The 24066-nt window shown below is 38.2% G+C and overlaps 1 protein-coding gene across 1 annotated transcript in view; it reads left to right on the forward strand.

Moving 5' to 3' along the window:
* Positions 1 to 20880, forward strand: part of PRTFDC1 (phosphoribosyl transferase domain containing 1) — a 48889-nt gene extending 28009 nt beyond the window's left edge. Inside the window, exons 4-9 of the mRNA XM_086614705.1 lie at positions 1286 to 1351; positions 16177 to 16194; positions 17628 to 17710; positions 18119 to 18165; positions 20137 to 20213; positions 20833 to 20880. Of these exons, the coding sequence (XP_086470831.1) occupies positions 1286 to 1351; positions 16177 to 16194; positions 17628 to 17710; positions 18119 to 18165; positions 20137 to 20213; positions 20833 to 20880 (339 nt within the window). The remainder of the gene's footprint in view (positions 1 to 1285; positions 1352 to 16176; positions 16195 to 17627; positions 17711 to 18118; positions 18166 to 20136; positions 20214 to 20832) is intronic.
* The last annotated feature ends 3186 nt before the right edge of the window (positions 20881 to 24066 follow it).

The following is a 24066-nucleotide window of genomic DNA, read 5'->3' on the forward strand; positions in this document are numbered from 1 at the left end:
TGAGGGGAAGAAGAAGAGCTATAAACCCCTAAGGCCAGTAAATCCTCACCTATCTGGTAAGTCCTGCTGTCCCATTATTTATTCATGGAAAAACATTTGACTTCAGACCACTGGATTTATGAAATAAAAGCAAAGTATTCAAGCATTGCATTTTTGTCAGTTGTTTGTAATGATAAATTTTCCTGATGTTACCAGTAACCTACAGTGTCGTGTTGTGGTGCTGCAGCTATTGGACTAAAATTGGACTAACACTCTCTTCCTATGGGTGGGAAGATTTGATTAGCACATGCACCGATTTGGCAAAAAACCCACATTAACTATATTTAGTTTTGCTCTTGCTTTTTCTGAAAAGATCATGTAGGCTACCCATGACTGTAAAATACATTTTTTAATTTGCTACCTTCTTTAAGGCCTCTTTTGTCTTCCCCTAAAAGTAGGGCTTCCCTATGTCTTCCTTACGTGATCTTAACTTTGCGTGCTGCTGATAATGAATTTGAACTAGACCTGGTTGAGAATTTTCCAGCAGAATGAATTTCAGCTAGAAATGTCTGTAGAACAAATTTATCAGAAAAAGAAGTTTTACGGATATTTTTGAAAAAAATACTTTTTCTAATAGGAAAATCAAAGCATACTATTCTGTTGTGTTTAGTTTGACCAGATTTGCCGTCTTTTATTTTATGGAATTGACCTTTAGGATTTTATATTTGAGTTAGCTGAAAAAGCAAAACCAAAGCTCTTGAAACTGTGTGGCACACTAAAACTATTCTTGTTAACAACTGATAATTTGTGCAAAACTTTTTCCCCCCCAAAAAATACCAAGTGAATTTCTTCAAAAATAGCTGAGTTCTCTGTATGAGTGACAGATGTAAGCACATTTTGCCTGTGTTTTTAAAGACTATTCCAAAAAAAAGAATGTGCTTACAGGTATTTGGTTACAAATGTTGGGATGCTCCTATCTTCGTGTTGTGAAAGGGACGAATACATTACTCAACACTTGTCATATTGAGACATAGCAAGCAAGGGAACATTATTTATTTTAAAAAGAAAGAGGCAACTTTTTCTAGTTCAGTAAAGCCTGGAGCTTGATGTTAACTTAAATACAACTAGGAGATGATAGAAGCCACAGGAACAAGTGAGAGTGTGGTTTTGTCGTACACCAATACTGATGAGCATTAGAAAATTCATTGGTAACTGAGACTATGAAAGATCAAAAAAAGTTAGCAGGTTTATACTTCTGTTTTGTACAGTTATATCCAATTTCAAAGTTCTGTCTTTCTTCTTTCAGAATGATCAGTCTATGCAAGATATGCAGATAATGGGAGGAGATGATCTTTCAAAGCTGACTGGGAAGGTTTGTTAATTTTATATTTAAGAAAGAAAATACATCCATTAAGAACACTTGAGGAAAGCTGTATATGGACCGTCAGATACTAATATTGTAGTCAAAAAAATGTATTAATCTCTATTAAATTGCTGTAATGCCATTGCTTTCAGTTTGCAGGTGCCCAAGAAGGTCAGACTGTAGCCCCTCCATCCTGGTGTAGGAATTTCCCAATAGTTAAAACACGTACCATCAGTGAGATTGTGGGCAAAATTTGTCCTGTAATGCTTCCTCTGAGCTTGTTTATGTCTTGGAGCTTTGTTTTTTCTGCCCTCGCTGGGTGCATGCAGGCAAACTGCGCATGGAGTATCCCTGTTGAATTCAGCGTATCGGTTGTTTAGTACAATTTTGCCTACTGTACAAAGTTCAGCTGTGAAACCTTTCACTCATAATCAAATGGGATTTTTTTTTTTTTATTTCAACATCAGGCTGGCTGTATGACTGAATTTGCTTTGCACTATGCTTGAACATTCCGGTAATGAGAGAGAGTGGTTTGAGTCAGTGAAAAGGCTATTTTCATCCCACCATGGTAATACAAAGCAGTACTTTGAAGAGGAAGGAAGGCTGATTTCATTAGGCAAATGGTCTATGTGGAAAATGGTCAGAAATGGATTCTTTACTTATGCATTAAGGCAACATAATACTTACCTTGTTATTTGTACTGTGCGTGCAGTTACTCTTTTATTAGCTGGCACTAAATAATATCCATTTCTTCAAAGCACTCAAACATAGCACTAGCAAACTCATTTGCTTTCTTGTACTATAGCACACAAGAAAAAGAAAAGAAAAACTGAAGTATTTCATTAATATTAAATAGGTTTTGGTACAACTAGAACTTAAATGAAAAAAATGCTGTTACACTCAGAATATTTTAGTGAAACCTATGTCCTCAATTTGCACTTCTAAATACTCCTGCTGGGTGTTTGTTTCCAGATTATCACTGGAGCATTACTCATGTTCTTGGAAAATATAATTCATTTACTGCATTCTTACATTCAAACACTGGAGCTACCTGTTTTCCTGTGACAATTTTGCATATGTTTCTCTACCTCACAGGCAGAACTGGAAGTGCACCTGTTCATCTTACCTAACATCTCTCTTTCCTAGATAGAGCAAACACTTTCTAAGCTTCCGAGCCCAGCTCCCCTTCCTGATCTTCCAGTCCCAAATTTTCTCCATTAATGGTTTCAGTTATCAATATCTTTTCTACATATAATCTTTCTAGCATAATTTGAATTCACTGGGGCAAAACATATTTTCTTTTGCAGGACTTTTGTGTATTTGTGTGTCCACATGTGTATGAGAGAGAAGGAAAATTTCACCCCAAGTAGTTCTGCTTTTTCCAAAAGTGAAGTAAATTGTTTTCTTATGCTGAAAACCCTGGTGACCTGTTTCTCATTGGCACAGCCTTCCTGTTCCCAGGTATGGAACAGGACATAAAATGTGGCTATTGTGGAGAGGACTGAACAGCAGTATAGTTTAAGGTTGCTGGGTAAGGAGGCTGGGATCTTGGGTAGGTGTGAAGAGGCTGGTTTGGGAACGAGAGCAGTTGCTGATCAGGAAGGGAGCCCAGTGCTGGAAGCTGGGTGCGGAGAGGCTGAAGCGAAGCAGGAAGGGAGGGCTGTGACTGCCAGGGGAGCAGACTTGCCGAAAGGGTGTGCTTCAGCAGTTGTCTGTGTGCGTGGTTGTCTGTGACACAGCTGGTGTATGAATAATTAAGTAGCGTTTTGACTGTAACACGTGAGAACAGGGTTTCCTTAAGACTTCTTTCACTGATTGAAAAGCTGAGATGCAAAGCTTGAGCTCAAATGTTCATACTTACACGTCTAAAGTTGGATATATGAAGGAGTGGCCTTATGTCCACGGATGCCAACTCCTCCATATGTTGTTGACTTAAGCAATTAGTGCAAGGATTCAGCACATTTTACTAATCAGCCATTTGCAGACTGATTCAGAACCTCCTACGGTCAATGTAAATCTTTCTTGGAAGTGTTTTTTAGTACCTTAGTTTAGCTGCTGGCTTTTAAAACTGCTGGCTTTAGTAACCATTCTAAGTCACTTAGTGAATTAGTGGAAAACTTACTGATAGAATTCAGCTTCCCTGCTTTTAAGCAAGCTGAGTGCTTCTTCTGTCTGCTTGGAGTATTTATTAATGATATTGAAAATTAATATATGCCAGGTTAAGTCTCATTAACTTAGTGATCATGGAAGGCATTTTAAAAAGGGCCAGCGTGGGTTCAGAATGTAAGTTCTTTAAGTTTCTTTAAAGTTCAAAAGCATCAGTAGCGTAAACAGTTTTGAAACCTGCAGAAAAAAGTTTATGAGATTTTGATCTTGAAGTGCTCTTCCTTAAGTAATAATACCTGGAACCTCAGCTAGCCTGTAATCTTAGTGAACAACTAAGTCATTTCCATGCTTTACTTATTACTGAAAAAAAAGATTACTGAATATATTGAAGAACATTCTGTTCTATAACTTTTTTTTTTTTTTCTGAGAAAGCTTAAAGCAAAATAATTTAAAATTAGCTTTTACAGCTAATTAAAAGGAGGCTGTTAAGGATAATAGCTCTTCAGAAGGAAGAATCTCTCCTCTGTACTTCTCTACAATATGCTTTTGTTTACAAAAATTTTATAAGCCTGGGAAAAATGTATAATGACCCAAATCACGAAAAAGAGAAATATTCTGAGAGAGGAGAGTTAGCATACAGACCCAAAGTGTTAACCTGAAGATGATCCACAATTTGAAATTCTTCTGTGAAGAAGGTCACAGTGGCAAGAATGAAGATTTCCATGGCATGAATCATTAATAAAGGTACTTGAAGATTGAGTCCTGATATAGCTTAAGACTCTAATGCTTTGTAACTATTCATTTATATGCAGAAAAAATATAATTCCAAAATCTCTCCTTTAATTGTGTAAGTGATGAACATACAATTTCTCAGTAGCTGATTTCATAGTTAAATAGCTGCTTAGTTTTCAATTATTTTAAAGCTGAAATGCTCATGTGGGTAAAAAATACCAGTAACGTTTGTAAAGAGAAATAAATTTTGAAAAGGGGGATGTAATTAATGACTGTTCAGAAAACTAGAGGCACTGTTTCAAAGCAAGATGGCTCTGAAAATGTATGTAGATGAGGTGAAAGAACAAATAATATAAACTTGTTTAGTATTAATACTATAATCATACTGTATAATACTGTAAAAATTCATAACACATTTTCAAGTATTTGTGGCATTGTTTCTGTAGAATTCTCCTAACTATGTTAGCATTTCAGTTGTTAATAAATCATGTATGTGGCAGCTCTGGTACACAAAGTTTTATTTTCTAGATTTAAAATATATATTATCCTCTCCTTCACCATTCCAAGTTTGTTTCTCAGAATTTTGTTAGTTCTATACTTACTATTTTTTTTCCCTTCAGTAGTCACTGACTTGACTTTCTCTCCCTATATGCATTCCTTTCTGGAATAATGCCCATAAATTTGCAGAAAAAAGAATGGCATTCTCTTTAGAACATTATGTACATGAGAGACTATTTCTATGACAGTAAAGGTATACAAAATCCACTACACACTTCTGCAATAGTCATGTCTCCCACTCATCCCTACATCTTACTGTATTCCTGTCAGACATGCAGCCTTGCCTTTTTCATCTTTTCAAAGGTTGCCGTCTTTAGTCACTTTTGGTGTTCTGTGTTTTTTCTTTAATGACAGTTGCCATTCTTAACTGCTTTTTCCGCAGCAAAAAACAGTATTTTTTTTTCTTCCCCAAAGTCAACCACCTTTCTTTGCACTTCCTTCTTTTTGCTGTTGTTGTTGTTATTGTTTTGGAGGAAGGAAAGTACAAAGAAAACTTCCCAGCCTTCCTATCCCATTTTTCACATGGACTCTGCTCACCCACTGTCTACCTGCTTCCACATCATACATGTTCATAATACTGCTGATTTCGCCTATGTCCAGAAAATCCTCTTCCAATTCCAGATGATCAGAAACTTATATGTTTTCCTTCAAATAAGAGAACGGAGACGGCAATCCATTCCTGCATTACCTTTAGATTGATGATGGTAATTTGCTCTACTACAGAACACAGCATTCAACACAATGCTATCTAAGAACAAAACATCAGTGAGACATATCATCATGCCCTCCATTATGTCCCCCACTCTGTTAACTCTTGGAGATACTGAACTAGTCTTACAGACTTTAAGTGGCTGGAATCTGTACTAACCAAGTTGCTCTCATCAGCAGCTGACACCAAATTGAGTGTCTAAAAAAAACCCATTTTTGAGATATGATATCTGTCCTTTCAGGAATGCCATAAAATGTGGATCAGCCCAGCAGAAAAGATTAGAATCAGACATTCATGACCTTTTCTAGAACCCTGTAGAAAGCTCCTACTTAGACGTCTAATTTCTCAAAAATCTTTCATATTATTTTCTAACAGTTTGATGAAGTGTTAATACATATGGATTTCATTCCTGTGCATACCATAAAATGCTTTCATTTCTAACAGCAATCCTTTTAGCTTCCTTTGGACCTCTTCACTGAAACTCGATGTGTTACTGTTTAACCTTTGTTTGCTGATGATTCTTCAGCCCTAGGGCATTGCTTCTTCAAGCCTAACTTAAGTTGCAATAAAATGTCTTGTTTGACCAGTAGTACCTGAGATTCCCCAGATACAATGCTAAGAAAGCAAGTACTGTAGGTGTAATGAGTAAGCTGATAATCCATTAACAATTCAGTTTGAAGAATCACATTACCAATTTATGTATTCTGATGATAAGTACACATGAAAAGATGTCTTTAGAAATAATCTAACTGAAAATGCAGACTTCTGAATGGAAATTGAACTAAAGAAAATGAAAATACACTTGTTTTGTAGCCTTCCACCTCCCTCCCCAAAAACAGAGGTAATTAAAAAGAGACTTTATCTTTTTTTTAAGTATTTTGTATTTTTTATGAATATGCCTTCCATCTGTGGAACTGGATGTATGAAAGAACTCACCTTTTTCAGCAACTGTGTATTCATACATGCTTTATAAGCCGATATTACTAACCGTATGTTACATATGTCCCCAAATAGTTTTAAGAATAGTTTTATCCAAGAAGTAGAGAGGAAGGAACTCAGAACACCAATGGGGACTCGGAAGACAAAAGTAGGTCCATCATTCCCAATTTCCATGTATTTTCTCCACTTGTAAGACCTCCATTACTAGTATGTTAAATAATATGAAAGGTCTCTCTAGGCTTGTATCACGCCTTCAGCAGCAGACAACTGAAATTTTATTGGGGAAAGGATATATGAAACACAGCAAGAATAGAGACTTCCAAAATCCAAGGTAAATCTGGACTATCATGTTGAATACATCCAGTGCTAGCACTCTTATCCATCCGTCATCTCTTCGTAACCTCAGTTATGTCTCTAGTCCCACAAGATCCTATAGCCAGGAGTTTCATATTTAAGTAGCATGTGAAAAAATTCTTTCTTTTAAGCTTGCTACCTGCTTCCCTTCAGTGAGTTTTACAGGACTTGGGTGAATCTGCCTTTTTGAGTTGCTTCCTTAAAAATTTCATTTTCTTTTTTTTTTTTTTTTTGTAGTATAGTTATTTGGCCTGATAACAAACAGAGCTTTGTTTAGAGAGTACTATATTTTAAAGTCCAAAAGCATCATTATATTTGTGTCTGAACTTCTGGGTAATTAGATTAAAGAGTCCCAAATGATGATTTCTTCACCGTGCCTCCAGTTTCTCTTTTGAGCTACCAACTATTTTGATTTAAAGACTTGATGGAGAAGCCTCCGTACTTCAGGCATGTTTTACCAACAGTCAACTGTCATCACTGCTAAAATGGTGAACCTAATTTTCTCTTCTGAATTTGGAGAGCTTTTTGGCTTTTGCTGTTGCCTTTTTTAATACCTTTGCCTACTAGATTGAGCAGCTTGCCATTATCAAATTTATGTTGCCATATAGTTGCATATTTGCCTATCATCCACTCATTACTTAAGCTTGTTTTGATAAACTAATATATTGGGAGCCTGCTGTAAAGAACTGGCATACTGTAGGATGTAAATGAGACAAGGTTTGAAGGCAGAGTTAATAACAGGAAATTAATACTAGACAATTGATATAGCTGGAAGAAACAAAATTTTAAGCATGCAGATCCTGCTGTTGGTCTGAACAGAATCAGAAAACTTCAGGCTAAGTACAGATTGGGAGAAACCCTTAATTTTAACCTAATGTGGTAATCAGACTATTTGGGAAAAAAAAAATGATTGCCCTACATGATCACCTGCCCTATGACCGACCAAAAGGGCAGAGAAAAATTTTAAGAATTCCTCTGAGCTAAAATAAGAGAGCAAATTATCAGCTGTGGAACACTGATAAATGAGTTGGAGGTCAACTGCAGTGGAAGATTATAATGTGCCATAGAAACAGTATTTTATTGAGTCCGTGATTTCTAATGCTTACAGCAGTTCTGAATTTTTGTTCCCAGGCTCAGCCATTGAAGGTGTTTTGTGGTCTCTTTGAGGTTGTGGGCTGAAAGGTCAAAGTTCATTTGTGAAAAATGTTGTCCCACTGGGAACTGGGCTGTTAATTAAATAAAAGCTATTACTTCCTGCTAAAAACCTTACTTCACTTTAAGGTGTTTTTACCAGGTCTCAAATCATTCTTCTTTTCTCAGTCTTAAGTTCTTTCTGTTTGTTTGGGTTTTTTTAACAGCTTTTTTAAAAAAAGTGTACCTGCATGTTATTTTACTGCTTTGTGCTGAAAAGAGAGAATAGTTATTATTCCAGGAGAAAATACCTTCTTTGTGTACCTACCTGATTTTCTTCCTATACATGCAAGGGCTGTGTTTGTCCTCTTAGCTGTAGTATTGCATTAAGTATGGTTATTTATTTGATTACTTAAGTATTGAGTTTCAGCTTTCCAGGAAATACTCCCCTTTTCTAAATTTGCAACTTAACATTTTACCTTGTTAAAATTTTACATTTTATGTTAATTCAAAGACGGCCTTTCCCTCAAACTCTTATTTAGTGCTAATTTCAAAGCACTGCTGTTTCATAGCAATTTTTTCTTTGAAATCAGTCTTCTAAACGGAACATAATCTAGAAATAATTGTTATTCTTTTCCAGGAAGGTGAAAAATAGTTTCCATAGCACTTACTACTGTCAGGCAGGAGGCATACATGGTCTCATTACTCTGCTTGGTCTTGTTAGCTGACATTGTTCCGTTTATTACTGACCTGTGAGAAGGTAAACAATAGAAATGTGTTGACTCAGTGCCGGAGTATTTTTCAGCTTATTACAAGTCAGTATTTTTCTTCCATGTATTATAATAACAACCTACTTTCTTGCCATATATAAGCTCATGTGGCTTTGAATATCAGTAAATTACAGATTTTCAGTTTTTGCAGGTTTCCAGTCCATCATTAAAAATTTTAGCACTCACAGATACATTGAAATTTATTATGAAAGTGAAAATGTGTCTCTTTAACATGGGAGACAAATTCACATGGAATGCAGGGACTGGAAATTATTTCTTCTTCATTTTACATCGTACTAATACTGTCGAAAACCTCCTGCTTTTTCCAGATGTCTGGAGACATGCTGCTATGAACCATTTCTACTACTATCTAAAAAAGGATATGAAAGCATACATTTTATTTTTGTGTAGGTCCAGTTCACAGCACAAATATTATTTCTGCTCAGTGCAAATGTCCATGTGCAGAGTCACAAGTTGTGTGCACCCTGATCACTCAAAACCAGAGAATGTTAAACTTCACAGCACCCCTTTGCATTTAAAAACACAGAGTACAATTTTAATACCAGTCTTTAATGTTTTTATAAATGGTCTGGATGCAGGAATCCCTATCCATGGAATTGTTCAAGGCCAGGTTGGATGAGGCTTTGAGCAGCCTGATCTAAGGGAGGGTGTCCCTGCTTATGGCAGGGGGAGTTGGAACTAAATGATCTTTAAGGTCCCTTCCAGCTCAAACCATTCTATGATTCTATGATCCTATGAATCGAATGTACATTAGTTAAGTTCGTGAATGATACTAAGCCAGGAGGAGCTGTGGACTCCCTCGAGGGTAGAGAGGCCTTACAGAGAGATCTGGGTCGGCTAGAGAGTTGGGCAGTCACCAACTGTATGAAACGTAACAAGAGCAAGTGCTGGATTCCCCACCTGGGACGAGGTAATCCTGGTTATGTGTACGAATAGACAAGAGGCTGGAGAGCAGTCCTGTGGAAAGAGATCTGGGGGTTGGGTTTGATGGCAGGTTGAACATGAGTCAGCAGTATGCCCTGGCAGCCAAAAGGGCCAATTGTGTCCTGGGGTGCAGCAAGCTGATTGGGGGTGCTGATTGTCCCACTCTACACTGCTCTGGTGCATACTGTGTGTGGTTTTGGGCCCCTCAATACAAGAGGACATCAGACTATTAGAGTGTGTCCAGAGGATGGCAACTAAGATGGTGAAAGGTCTTGAGGGCAAGACTTACGAGGAGTGGCTGAGGTCGCTTGGTTTGCTCAGCTTGGAGAAGGGAAGGCTGAGGGATGCCCTCATCGCAGCCTACAGCTTCCCCCTCATGGGGGGCAGTGGAGGGGAAGCGCTGATCTCCTCTCTCTAGTGACCAGCAGTAGGACACGAGGAAATGGAATGAAGCTGTATCGAGGCAATCTGAAGTTCAGATTGGACATTAGGAAAAGGTTCTTCACTGAGAGGGTGGTTGGTCACTGAACAGGCTCCCTGGGGTCAGGGCCCCAAGCCTGTCAGAGTTTAGGGAGCACCTGGATGACACTTAATCATATGATTTATCCTTAGGTAGTCCTGTGAGGAGCAAGGAATTGAACTTGATCCTTATGTGTCCCTTCCAACGTGAGATATTCTGTGATTCTGTGATTGTATATTGCACCAGCCTGCTTCCTGCCAGCTGCCTGGTAGAAACAGCTGTAAACACAGGATGAATCACAGTCATCCATATCCATCAGCTCCCAACCATCTATCTATCTTCAGCAATGAAAGCTGCTGATTCTCTTGCAACAGCTCAGTAGAAAGGTGTCTCAGTCTCTGAGATTTGAGCCACCACCCTGTCTTTATTTGGACTATATAAGAAATCTTTCCAGGACATATTTTAAAAAACAGACTGTTCTGCGTGTCTCACTGTATGATATATTAGCACCATTATTAGATTTCTGGATGTACTTCACAGATTATATTGGTGAAGATGGCTCTACTCAGAAATTAAGCCATCTTCAGTCTAATCAACATGTCAGTATATACTCCTATTTCCTGTTCTCCAAGCTCCAAAAATAGGAAATATCAAATGCATGCCAGAAGGCTGAATTGCTTTTCTTTTCATGTGGTTTCGTCCTCTGTAATTGCCTCAGATATATCTGAAATGACAACACAGTCTTGATCTATGTGGTACAGGAGCTTCAAACACATATACTCGAAAAAAAATCTTTTCTTCAGCGTCTTTTAGCTTCCTATAATTCGTCCAGCTATCAGTTACTGCTGTAGCACCACAAGCTGATGAGTTTCACCAGTCTCTTGCCCACTAGCTTACAGTTGTATGGCTATTGCAACTGTGGCTATTGCCCAGATTGCCCAGCTGGATTGAATTGACTGAATTTCCTAATTAAGATTTAGACCCTGCCTACAAAAGGCGGGCCATTTTGTCTTGGCTGTGGGGGATGCAATGACATTCTTGGAGCTGTAGCCTGGGCTGGTGAGCAGCACAGGTGGATTTCATGGTGAAGCTCAACAAGGTCTCTCACGTGACTGTGACCTTTCACAAGATATGCTGCATGCAGCCAGCTGTGCATTTAGGATGATGGTGACATTACAGATAATGTACCAATTTGTTGTATCTATTGCATTCTTCTTCTGTCTTCTTCTATCCATCTGCTCAAGGATAAGCAAATCTATTTCAAGCAGTTTTAGTTACACATCAGCACTATCTAGTGTTGGATACTGTATGTCAAAACATTTCTTGGCAGTTAATTGCTCTACTAGTACTCTGCTATGCCATCCCTTTTCTGGAACCCTTCTATCAGTAGCCTGCTTCATCAGGAGAAACGTAGGGATAGGCAGCAATACAGTCAGTTTCCCAGCACGTCATGTCATTTTGTAGGAGATGGTTTCTGATACCAGCAGATGGCAAACCATTTTGAATGCCTTCAGTCATAACCAAAAGTTAAGTGTGATGACTTTAGTCACAGTAACCCTGTCTAATCTAAACAGGGATTAATGTGTCACTCTCAATGATCAGGATGCCTGCTTATTTATGTGTACACAATGTTTTCGTATCTACATATTTTATAGTGGCTTTTCCACTACAAAGTCCTTACGGACAGGATTTCTCCATAGCACAGAAAATCTACATCAGTGTTTTGGAAATAATGAGAGTGTGCATGATACAAAACAGAATCTGTGTTTCCTGACCTAGACAACTGCCTGATTAAAGGGACTTTCAAAGGACCAAATCTCCCAATGCATATCATTTGCAACTGTTGGACTCCTTGACTCTGAGGAGAAGAGGCAAGAATAATAGAATGCTGGTCAGACATTTCAGGGTCCACCATATCCTTCCTTTTCAAGTTAGTCAGTAAATACGAGACCTTACACTTCAGCTGAGGTGACTATCACTCTTGTGGCCAGACAAACCCTTCAGGCATGTCTGGATCCACGTTAATCTTCTTTCCTTCATATGAGTCATTTACGATAAGGAAATGTAGACAAGATTAAATTTCGATTAGATGGCTGTGTAACTGGTTGGAAAGCTGTTGTCAAGAAACAGTTAATTATGGTTCACTGCCAGAGTGGATGCATTCAAGCATGTTCTCCAGGGACTATGCAATATCTAATTCATGATTTAAAAGATGGAATTAGTATTTAATGCTAGTGATACTACCTGGAAAAATACTACAAGATAGTATTATGATTTTAAGAAATCATTTTTAGAATTTGGTTCAAAGAATGACATGTAGTGACAGTAAAGATGAATACTAACTTCTGTGTTTATACAGAAGTGATCTTTTGCATAAATGCAAATGAGAAAGAACTGACTAAGCAACAGCTCTGAACTGGAGACGATAGGTGGATCACAAGTTGCACATGAGACAGCAGCGTACCTTTATAAAAGATGGAACTGTTGTACTGGCATGTATAGAAAGGAGGATTATTTGTAAAGCATGCAAAGTGGTTCTTTTATTCTTGTTGACACTGGAAAAGGCTTCTCTCTGATTTGAGACACAACCGTAGAAGGATTCTGACCAACTGAACAGGTTCTAGAGGAGAACAAAAGAATGATCAGAAAGCTAGAAAATATAACTTGTGAGAAAATGTTGAATAAATAGAGTTGTTTCATCTGAAGAAAAGAAAACTGAGGAAATACATCTGTCTTCAAATATAGAAGAAGTTTAAAAGAGAAGAAAATAAAGCATTTTCTATATCCACTGCAAAACAAATTCAGGTCAAACAGCAACAGAAGTTTTCTAACTGTATTTTTGCTCTTAGATAATGAGGCACTGAGACACGTTGCCTTGGGAAGTTCTGAAGTCCTCATCATGTTCAAGAACAGGTAAATCAGATATCTGTGAGGCATAGTTTTAAGTTGATTCTTCAGGTCAACAGAATAGTCTTGATGACCTTTCATGGTCTCCTCAGTCCCATTTTCTATTAATGTCTATGATTTTTTTCTCACGAGTTAATTGTTAGGGTCTGCTCCTCTCTATTGGTTTAATCCCAATTCCATGGCCGGGGAGGCTGCTGTCCCTTCATTCTGTGTAATTTTACGATTTTCACTTGCGAGTAAGCAAGAGAATCCTTATTGCAGCTCATGATAGGGTAGCTGAAGCAGCTGTGGTAGCAAAGAAACATATTTGTCTATCAACAAAATGTCCCAGGACTATGCTTTTCTCTCAGTCTGTCACAGCCCTGTGTGCACTAATAGGCCTCAAGGGCCATGACCTGTGTAACTTGGGGCCCCCGTCTACACCTGAGGAGACTCAGTTCAGCTCAACCCTGGGCTTTTATTCCATGCCTGAGCTGTGCTATATGGGTACTGATCTTCAGCTCAGCTACAGCCATGCCTCTATGTTACTACAGACATTGATCCAGACCCTAACTCACAGGTGGACTTCTCAATTTAACCTTGGACCTCTGTCATCACTGTGGACCTGCCTGGAGATCAGTGGGCTGTGTTTGATCATGGTTACTCTCACTGGACCTGATCCTAACCTGTGAATTGACCTCCCAGCTTGACCTCAGATCTGCCTTGTCACTGTGACTTCACCAAATGATAGGCACCCTTGGTTGAACAAGTCTCAGGTCTGCCTGCGCACCTCGCTGGGGCACTGTGGGGCTATGCCCTGACCGGCAAGGCCCTTGCACTGCCAGCTGTGTGATGATGCTCACCTCATGGCTGCCCTTCCTTCAGGGAGCAACCAGTCTTGCTGCACCCTGGTGCAGTCTGCTCATGCAAGACTTTGCAGCCCTCTTCCATGTTAGTTTGGGTATGTCCCGTCTCATACCACAGCTGCTGGATAGGTCTTGTCACTAGAAGATCTGTGCTTTTCCTTTGGGAGGAAGGTTCTTGTCAACAGTATGAAGAATGGCAAGAGATGCACGAAACTGGCAGGATGAGTCAGGATGTCAGGCTGATGTCAGGTCAGCCTTTCTTACCAGGTGCCACTCGCAGTCATCCTGGACTGTTTTCTGGTACTAAAGGAATTAATTTCTGTCTTTAGTTCTGGTGAGGTTCTTTCCTTGTCAACTCTTCTGCTCTCTCCCTATGCTGAATAGATATATGTGTATGTATATATACACACATAAATATTTACATACATCACCAGCTGTGCAGGGTCCCTGGGGGATGGTTAAACCATTGTTCTTGCATATAGTCTTCAGGTGTTCACTGACTGAATCAAGTGATTTGCTTATGCCTCAGACCCAGGTGTCCTGTGCTAGTCTTTTGAAGTGTTTTTCCTAGTTATGTCTTCATCTAGGAAGCCATATGAGAGCCAAACCCTTTTTCGGATCCAAATGGCTTTCTTCAAGAAAGTGTGTTCTGCACACCTATCATAAGCTTCTGCTCAACATGGCTTTGGTCTCTTCATCTTATCTAGAGAACTGACATACTTCGGTTCTTTCTTGAAGGAAGAAATGTCTAGAAGCAGGGCGTCTTTGGGCTTTTTTGTTAAGAGGCCTTGACTTTTTCCTCCACAGGACTAGGTCTTTCAGATCCAGAGTTGTTTGTGTCAGCAGCTGAGAGGTTGAAAGTCAGGAGTGCCAAGCAGGATAACCACCAGTGAAACCTGTTATGAAAACACCAAAAAGGAGCCACCCTGCAAGATTAATACACATTTCACCGGAGCTCAGTCTAAATTAGTGGCTTTCTTAAGTGATATCTCCATTGCTGACATCTGCTGAGCTACTACTGGGAGTTCCCTCCACACCTTTACCAAGTGTTTTGCCATTTCAGAAGCATCCAGGTATAATACAGTGTGTGGTAACATGTTTCTGCAGTGGTTGATGCATGAAGCATGCTATGTCTCCCTACCAAGCACTGTGATTGTTAGAAGGAACTGCAGTATGAGTATAAATATGGATAATCTAGATAAATAATTTCTGGTTTGAAGATTAAAAAAATATTTACATATCAGTTAATGAAACTGTCAAAGGTGTGCTGTTTATGAGCACACTCCCTTCACACACTCCTTCTCCATAGTGTTTGAGTCTCAGAACTCTAAACCTTGGGATTCTGTGATGGAAAAGCAAGTTAAACAGTCTCCGTGTTTAGTAAGTTGCAAAGCCAACAAGCCTGATAGGAAGGAAGTGGAATGTAAGCTAGTCTGGTGAATACTGCATGGATATGAAACTATCTGTCTCAAGGTTTTGCGGCACATACAACGTGCATATGCATGTAAGATGTATACATAGATAGATAGATACGGGTATTTGTGAAGTAGCTTTCCTCTTCCTATTGCAGGTTTCACCTCAGAAAGTAGATCTTAATGCAAGATTTTAAGAGTTCATCCTTTTGAACATATATATGATAACGCTCACTAATAAATAGATTTTTATTCCTTCTAATAAGGACATTACTTCGTATTGCTTTTAATAGAAGTCACCTTAGATATTGTGATCCCTGGAACAGTGACGAATCATTTCAGCAAAAATATCAGCCTGTGTGATCGTGCTGTCATTGGGCTTGACATCACTGCTCTTGCCTGGACCACTCCCCTTCTCTTCAAGTAAAACAACGGATTTCAGCAGCAGTATTTGAAGAGAAAGAGAGTGCTTCACAGTATGAGAATGAGTGGTACAACTTGGCCTATAATCTTTTACTGTGAGGTTTCTGGGAGGTGGGGGGAGAGAGGAATAGTATTTATTTCAGAGTAAGAATATTATTGCTGTAGTCTCATATTAACATTGGAAATAGTATTTTAGTGAACTGTAGGGTACACTCTAGTACACAGCTAGACACACTGGAATGAAGTGAAGCTCATCCCATTTGGATTTCTTCCATCTAATTTTATTTTCCCAAGCTATATTCATTTTTGCACAAAGACGATAATCTAGACAGAGCTGAATAAAGTCATAGCCCCTGACTGCAGGGCCTGCTCTTATGGCTGGCTCTTTCTCAGGGCACAAAAATGAAACAGGAAACTCCTTGTATCCTACTGTGTTGTATGTATGCACACGGACCCATCTATCTTCATTTCACTTTTGCAAACATTTGTCTCTTAGTTTGTGAATATTGTGTAATTGTATTCCTTTTTGTTTGTTTCTTTCAGAATGTTCTAATTGTGGAGGTAAGTTGGGTGCTTACGTCATATCGTACTGAAAGTCACATAGTCAAGTCATGGTTGCGTGTTCAGTTTCTAAAGCCCATCTGTGTTTACACTTCTTTAGCTGGGAGGTGGTGAAGAGGGAGAGGGATTGATTTGCTTAATGACCTCTCAGTCTTTTTGCAACTGCATGACGGATCAAACTACGTTGCTGCTGCTCTAATTGGTACTCTGCCTTGTGATACCCAGGAGTCTTTGTTTCTGTGTCATTTGATTTGTTCTTACTATGATTTCGTCAACTCCTGTCCTGCAAGTCGTTCTGTTCCTTGGAGGACAATGACTCAACTGCAGCGATGCCTTGCACTTCTCAGTTGCGTGACTTTGAAATACTTGCATAGCCCTGCACATGCTTCACAACTTCAGGATTGTTCACGCGCTGGTGGAGAATGTCAGTCATTCTCTCAAGTCCCTGTGACTCCTGTTCGTTAGCATTGCATCCTGCAGCGTGCTGTGGGGAGGGTCCATCACAGGTGTGTCGCTGATGTAAATCAACAGTGTTTGGTTGTAGAGGAAAAGAACATGTCACCTCACTGGTGCTGCAAATTCTCTGTTAATTAATGTAGGTGATTCTCTTTCAAAATGTTGGAAAAGCAGCTGGGATGGTTAGAGAGCATGTCAGCATCTGACTGGCATTTCAGGCCCAGTCTGCTTGTGGGGGTAGTAAGCTGGACAGTGTAATGAAGGAAATGTATGAATGTTCAATGTCTTTTCTTAGCAAAGGACAGGGAAAAATATTGATCAGCCACAGAGATGGGTGGTTACCTGAATAGCTGATAGGAGCCCCATATCTGCTAATGGTAACTGCTGTAACAGAAATCAAAAACGTCCGCAGCAAATTTTGCTAACGCTATTAGGTACCTGGGGAGCAGAGACAAGGTGTGGCTAATGAAAAATCCACATCCACAGAGTTCAGGATCAACAGCTGCTCTCCATGTCACAGTCAGTTTTGTTTCAAATCATGTTGGCTACAGCAGCTCTGGAGAATACTCATTTGTACTGTACTAATAAAACAACAAATAGGGCAGATTTAGCCCTGATATGGAGAGACATTGACATACTGTAGTCTTGAGCATAATATGAGAAGTCTTATCCCTGCATCCTTGCAGTGCCCAGTAAAGTCATCTCCAGTCCTGTGTTACATCTCAAGATATAGAAACATAGCTGTTTTCAAGAGGAAGCGAACAGTCCTTTAACTGCTTATTTGAATAGTAGAAACTGCTTGCCTCAAAAAATGCGAGCTCAATTATAACCTTTTTTGGATGTGGCCCACAATAATACTGGGAAAAAATGCATCATTCACACAAATTAAGAAGGTGGAACTGCTCAGTCATTGTCCAGATTTCCTCTTTTCAGCTTTCCTTTGTTTTTTGCTTATTCTGTTTTTCATGTTTTGTAAGGATATTGTTGGAACTGGAAGGACTATGAAAGTTCTGCTTAATAATATAGAAAAATACAAGCCAAAAATGATTAAAGTGGCAAGGTGAGTAAACGATCACAAAACTTAGTCATTAATTAGTCTAGCCCAACATATTTTCCCATGGAGGTTCCCGTTCCAAGATCCTGCTTTTATTTGATGCTGCAGTATTGCATGGGGAGCTCTGCAGAGGAGGTGCCCGAGTCACTAAGGGGAGGGTGGAGGAAAGGCAAGGAAATACTTTTGTATTGTTCTGCAGTGGCAGTGACCCTTCAGCCATTTGAAGACTGACACTGATGGACTTTGGACACACCCATCTCTTCCCTGCCATCAGGACGTTGTCTGGAGCAGAAGCAGAACGAGAACAGTGATTCACATGGCTCAGAAGTTTTTGGCAAAAGGCAATAGTTTTTATGTATGTTATTCAGGTACATATCTAGATTTACATGGGATTTATTTTGTTTTTAATTACAGTTTGTTGGTGAAAAGAACATCTCGGCCTGATGGGTACAGACCAGATTGTAAGTGTTGTGAAAATCTGTGTATGTTTTGCTACTTGCCTTTCATATCATTCTATGGACTACTAGAACCATTGTAAAATATCAGTTGTCAATGGGACTATGGGATGCAACGAAAGGATTTGTACAATGGTTTTTTGGAAAGCGTAGCCTCCTTATAGTCTGATGTTTTCTGCAGAGTACTATCTTTATAGGGAAGTTACGAAAAGGTTTAATTTTGTCCATGAAAAGTGGGTGGTTTATCTTCTGTCTCTGACAAACTATATAGAAGAGAAAGTCCATTTCTTCCTTTTCCTTCCTCATTGCATCTCCTTGGAGGAGCTGCAGGATTCCATTTGAACATGAAAGGTGTTTTATTGTGACCTAGTTATTCACAAGTTTTAAATTTTTATGACAGAATAACACTTTTTTTTTGAGAAATATTATTGTTTAAAGGGTAAACAATGATATTATAATTAAATCCCACCCCCCAAAAAGCAAATTGTACGTTGGGCTTTTTAAACTTCCTCCTGCTGCTCTGTTTGTGTCACACCAGCACCACTTCTCTCTGAATTATTGGTACTTGTACTGTGGCTATGATGAAGCCGTAAAAGGAGCTATACCAAGTTATTGTCATTTTAGATTTATTAGAATAAATGATGTAATAACAGATATGTGGCTAAATACTGAAAAGAATAGGTGCATCTAGAAGAGATTGACCAGTATTTGCTTCTGAAGAAGGCTCTGCTCAGGTGAGCTTGGGAGGAGGGTAGAAGGAGAGTAGTCAGGTGAGTACCAGGAGGCAGCATGAAGCGTCTTGATTTGGGATGTGGGAGAGAGCGAAACTTTATGAAGCAAAAGTTACTCAATGTTGGGCATGGTCCTGCAGTTTTTGCCCAATAATCTGAACTGTTGGCCCAAACATTTTTTGTACAACTTTTTATACAGTGGTATTTTTAACATTTAGAATTTATTTGAGTGAATTAAAGTATATATTTAACTGGATTCACGAATGTTAAACATATAAAAAATGCAATAATATTATTTCATGAAGGGTAGCTTAATATTTTTGTGTAATAACTTGTAAAATGAAACAGGTTTTAACCTTGTTTATCCATACCATGATGAATTTTAGAAAACATCAGAGATCACTCCTTTAAATCACTGACAGGGCTCTGTCATTTCCTCACCTGAATTTACAATTCCAAAGTATCTATTACTTGCAATTTTTAACAATTGAATAAATTTCTTACTTGAATACCTGTAAAATTTTTTCTGCTGACCTATTTTTATGTCCATAAGGTTGTATTTTTCTCTACTTACTTACTGAACAGTATGGGAAGAATTTAACTTGTTTTATATAGTGCTGATACTGCAAAAAACTTCACACTATAGAAGATACATGCCTAGGCTTAGCCTGAAGCATGTGAGTTGTGTGATTCAGCTACACTGCATGCATTTACTTTGTTAAGCATGTTCATGAGTCTTCATAAGGTTGGGGCTTTAATTTAAGAAGCATTTGACGTGTTTTGGTAGCATAATATGCAAAAATAGTTTTTGCTGCTCTCAGAGGAAAATTATTATATAAAACTCTGAAAGTTCCTTCTGAATTAAAACTATACTTCCTTTTCATCATTAGTGTGATACTGTACAGTGTCATCAGACACATATACCAATGGAGCTTTCAAACGCAGGCAGAATTTCTTTGCTCTGATTTTGGCTTTCTTCCACAGTGTGTCTTTTGTGCCAGGGATAATTGTACACAACTCTCCTACTTTCCACTGACTATTCACATGCCTGTCACAAATAGTCTATGAGCAGGAACTGTCTGTGGGGCTACTGCTGACCTTGATGTCCGAGTCTAAAGTAACATAACCTGAACTGACTATATGTATATCTATAGTTTGCTTGTCAGAGAACCAACACATGAATTTAAGGGCTGTATAATAACCATCTATCTTGTATTGACGGTGTTCTTTATTTTTCTCAATACAGATTACGGATTTGAAATTCCAGATTTATTTGTGGTAGGTTATGCCTTAGACTACAATGAATACTTCAGAGATCTAAACGTAAGTTTCTTTTAAAAAACATACTAAAAATCACTGTTTCAGTTTTCCAAGATGTCTTAAAGACCCCATAATTTGCCTTCTCCCTAGGGCCTTAGTGTCATGGTTGAGATCTTTTCAGTGAGTGTAGAACTCCCTGCAAAACCTCAAGTGATCAGCACTGTGAACAGTTCGTTCCCATCTCTTTCCCCTCAGAGCAGAAGTCATAACCTCTGCTACACTTCCATCTTCTGTGAGCCGAGGACTTCACAGGTCCATCATTCCCAGTATGTGCAGAGAGAGCAGTAAAAACTGAAACACAGCTGGAGTTCAGACAGCTTTGGACTTTTACTGCTATGTTGCCTGCCCCTTTTCTCAGTGAGATAATGATGGAAAAAAGGTGCAAGTCTTGCCTTTGCTTGCTATGGTACTCCCAGGGGTGGACCTCAAAGCTGGGTTTTGCAAGTGGAAAAACTTGCTGTAGCTAGAAAGTGAAATCAGAATTCAATTCCAGGTCTCTGAAAAGGAAGGGGTAATTACAAGGTCACTAGATTGGTCAGGCAGAAGTATTTCTGAACAATTAATTAATAATTATTAATGTAATCACCTGTACTGTTGCAATCAGTGTTGTATTTTTTTTCAGCACATATGTGTTATCAATGATCATGGCAAAGAAAAGTACAGAGTCTGAAGCAGTTAACGTCCTCACCCGAAGACTTGTAAGCTCAGTGAAGCAGAAGTTTGACTACACTCCCTCAAGCGTCTCCCAGAAGAACAGTTCAACTGACTTGTGTTTCTTTCAACTCAGTATAATAAGGAATTTACTCTAGAGGTACTAATTAATATTCACAGAAGTGAGAGCTCCGACCTAAAATGTGAAGTTGAGGGCTTTTAAAGTTATTACCTTTTTTAAGTATTAAAATTACTGCATAAGATGCCTTTTGACTAATAATTTATCTGCCTCAAGCCTCATTGTGCATCTTTTCTTCACTCAGTCTGTCATTCTGCCCATTTTAATTCATGTACTTCACCGTATTGCGTGAGATCATTCAAAAGTGCCATTCTGTACATGAAGATTATTTTACAGAATTTTATTGAGTTCAGCATCCCTTTAGTCTTGGTCCGATATGCTGCTGCCAAATTGAAAGCATTATTTTGGTTTAATTCTGCAATTCAAAAGTTTCAGCTGAAGCTGTATGTTGTATGATAATATATTTCTGGCAGTCCATTACTGCCTCTTCCAAACAGAAGTTTTAACTCACAGAATGCACTGAACTAGAGTGCTGGTACAAAACGAACCTTTGCAAGGCACTGTTGATATGAAATTGGAAGATGTCATGGTCTTGATGTGTCATGTAGCCGTAGATCTAACCTGTTTCATGTGCTGAATTTTAATCAAGATAAAACAATGCCAGGCAGGTTTCGGTTTCTGCATGGTATCCTTTTAGTTCTATACAACACAAACAAGGAAAAAAATTAACATAGTATTCTCCTGTGCATATATTCCTAATTAAACTTCATTAAGCACAAAAATCTAATGCTAGTGAGACAATTATTCAGTTACGGTTTGATTTTTGTAGTATGTCTGATTTGAGACTTTTTGTAACCATTTATTGTATCTTTAAGAATCTGACGATGTTGGAGAAGATTTGTATAAAGACAGAAAACAAATGAATAGGAAAACATAGAAAACAAGTTAACTCATCAGTACTGTAGACTCTAGAGATTCCTTCCCTTATACATTATGTTTGAAGAAGTTTGTTAACTTACATGCTGTATTAAGTGTGAAAAATTTAATTCTGCACTGTACGTAACTGTTCTCAACAACTTCCCAAGGGAAGCTGATGCAAAGTAAGTAGCTGTATATCAATAGCTTTGAAGTGTAAGAGGCAGATTGTTATTAGCTTCAGGTTCCTTTAAACTAATAAAGAAACAGTAAGAACACTTGTTACGTTGCACAGTTGTTTATTTTCCTGCTTCAGCATATTTCGCACATCCCGTAAAAGCTCTTCAAAAATACACATTTAACTGGTAATCTAAACATACCTTATGTATGTATCCTGTGGCTCGTAAGCTATTGTTATTTGCTTAAAATCTGTGATGTTAATGGCATGAAGAAGTAAGATCAAAGAATTATTGTGGCTGCTACAGAAATGCTTTAGCCCTCCCTTCTTTGCCCTTTTAACCTATATTTTTAAAGAATTCTGTTGAAAAGCTCTCTCTCATAGAGTAACTGTCTTCTGTTATGGAGAAGAAAGCACACCTGTATAGCCCCTTGAAGAAGTTGGTGAAAAGAGTTTAATCTGTTTTTCTTTTATGAGCATGTTAAAGTTTTTCTTAATGCTTCTGATTTCTATCGATGTAGCTTAGACTCAGTACAGGAAATCCATTAGGTTTTCTCCTTTTTTTCCTCTCTTCTTAAAAAGGCACAATCCAATTTGCCTTACTACTGTCATCAGCCTTCAGCAACAACAGTAACAAAAATGTAACAAGTGAATTAGTGTGAAATTAGTGTGAAAATATGAAGTACTGTAGATGCACGTACTTCAGACTGTGTTAAAGATGTTTCATTAGAAGATTCAGATTATTAAAATCTACATACTTAACAGAAAAGACCAGAGTTGTAGAAAATATAAGAACTGGAATGTTTTTTTAAATTCATTTTATTTTCTCCTGACATCATATTTTTAACGTTGTGAAAGTGCACCATAGGGATTTCACTAGTAAATCTGATGTGCAATTGTACTGTGAATAAGAGGTGTTTCTCTTCTGATGTCATATTTGAATTTTGTACCTTTGTATATCTGAGCCTCTCCAGATACCTCAGTTGCCATTCTCTCTTACTCTTTGCTTGCATGTGAAAAATTAGGTTTCAGTTACTTTAATAATCTAATTCCAAAATATAATTAATGTAACTGAGGGAACAGGTAATTATGCATATATGTCTGATTGAAATTTGGTCCAGTTTCTTCAGTGTGTTCAGATAGTTTTTTAAAAAAATCATACATTTTTTCTGCAGCTGTCTCCTGATTCAGCAATAGCCTTGATTCCCTTTGTTACAATGTACTTTAACTAAAAGGCTACTAAACATTTTTTTAGTTGCGGTCGCAGCCCATGACCCACAAAACAATGCTTTTTTTTTTTTTCTCTCTAAATCAGTTCAGCAACATCTGTTGCTGAAGAAGAGACTGTGTTCTTTACAATCCGTTCTTTTTCTGGACATCATGTTTATGTATTTGGCCAGTATCCATTTTTATCTCAGTTTTTCTTGTCATGCACTCTTAACACCAGCTTCCTTTCCATACCTGTTGAATACAAATTAACATGGGCAGTAATTTGGTTTAAAGTTGCATAAATAATTAACAGCCATCGGGTCTTAGACTTTATTCAGTTCATTCATGGTCACATCAGCTCCAGTTCCAAAATATCTGAAAGTGACTTTCTGGAGAGAAAGGCAAAGTAGGAAGAATTAATTCCTGCAGCTTGGTTAACTGACTGTCATTTAGGATTTCATGTCAAACTATAGATATGGTCTCAATATCTAGTAGTTTCTGCTTTAAAAATGGAATTTAAGTAGTCTAAAAGGTCAGTAATTAAAGCATTTTTTTCAATTCAGTTAGCTGCCACATTCTCGTATTTATAGTTGAGCAAAGTGGAATATAGCATGTTTTTTTGATTGCTAACTATTAGTGTTATATTTCCTTACCATATTATGTTAATCCTCAAAGTTTTATTATTAAATTTCTGTAATGTAAAATTCCAACGTTTCCCCCCAAAAATACAGTAGTAACTGCATTTTATATTCAGCTACAGAACAGTTTCTGGTCTTGTGTTGCGGACTACTGGTGTCTCAATCTTCGGGGATCACAACCCAGAA

This window comes from Tauraco erythrolophus, chromosome 7, assembly GCF_009769465.1.
Source record: "Tauraco erythrolophus isolate bTauEry1 chromosome 7, bTauEry1.pri, whole genome shotgun sequence".
NCBI lineage: Eukaryota > Metazoa > Chordata > Aves > Musophagiformes > Musophagidae > Tauraco > Tauraco erythrolophus.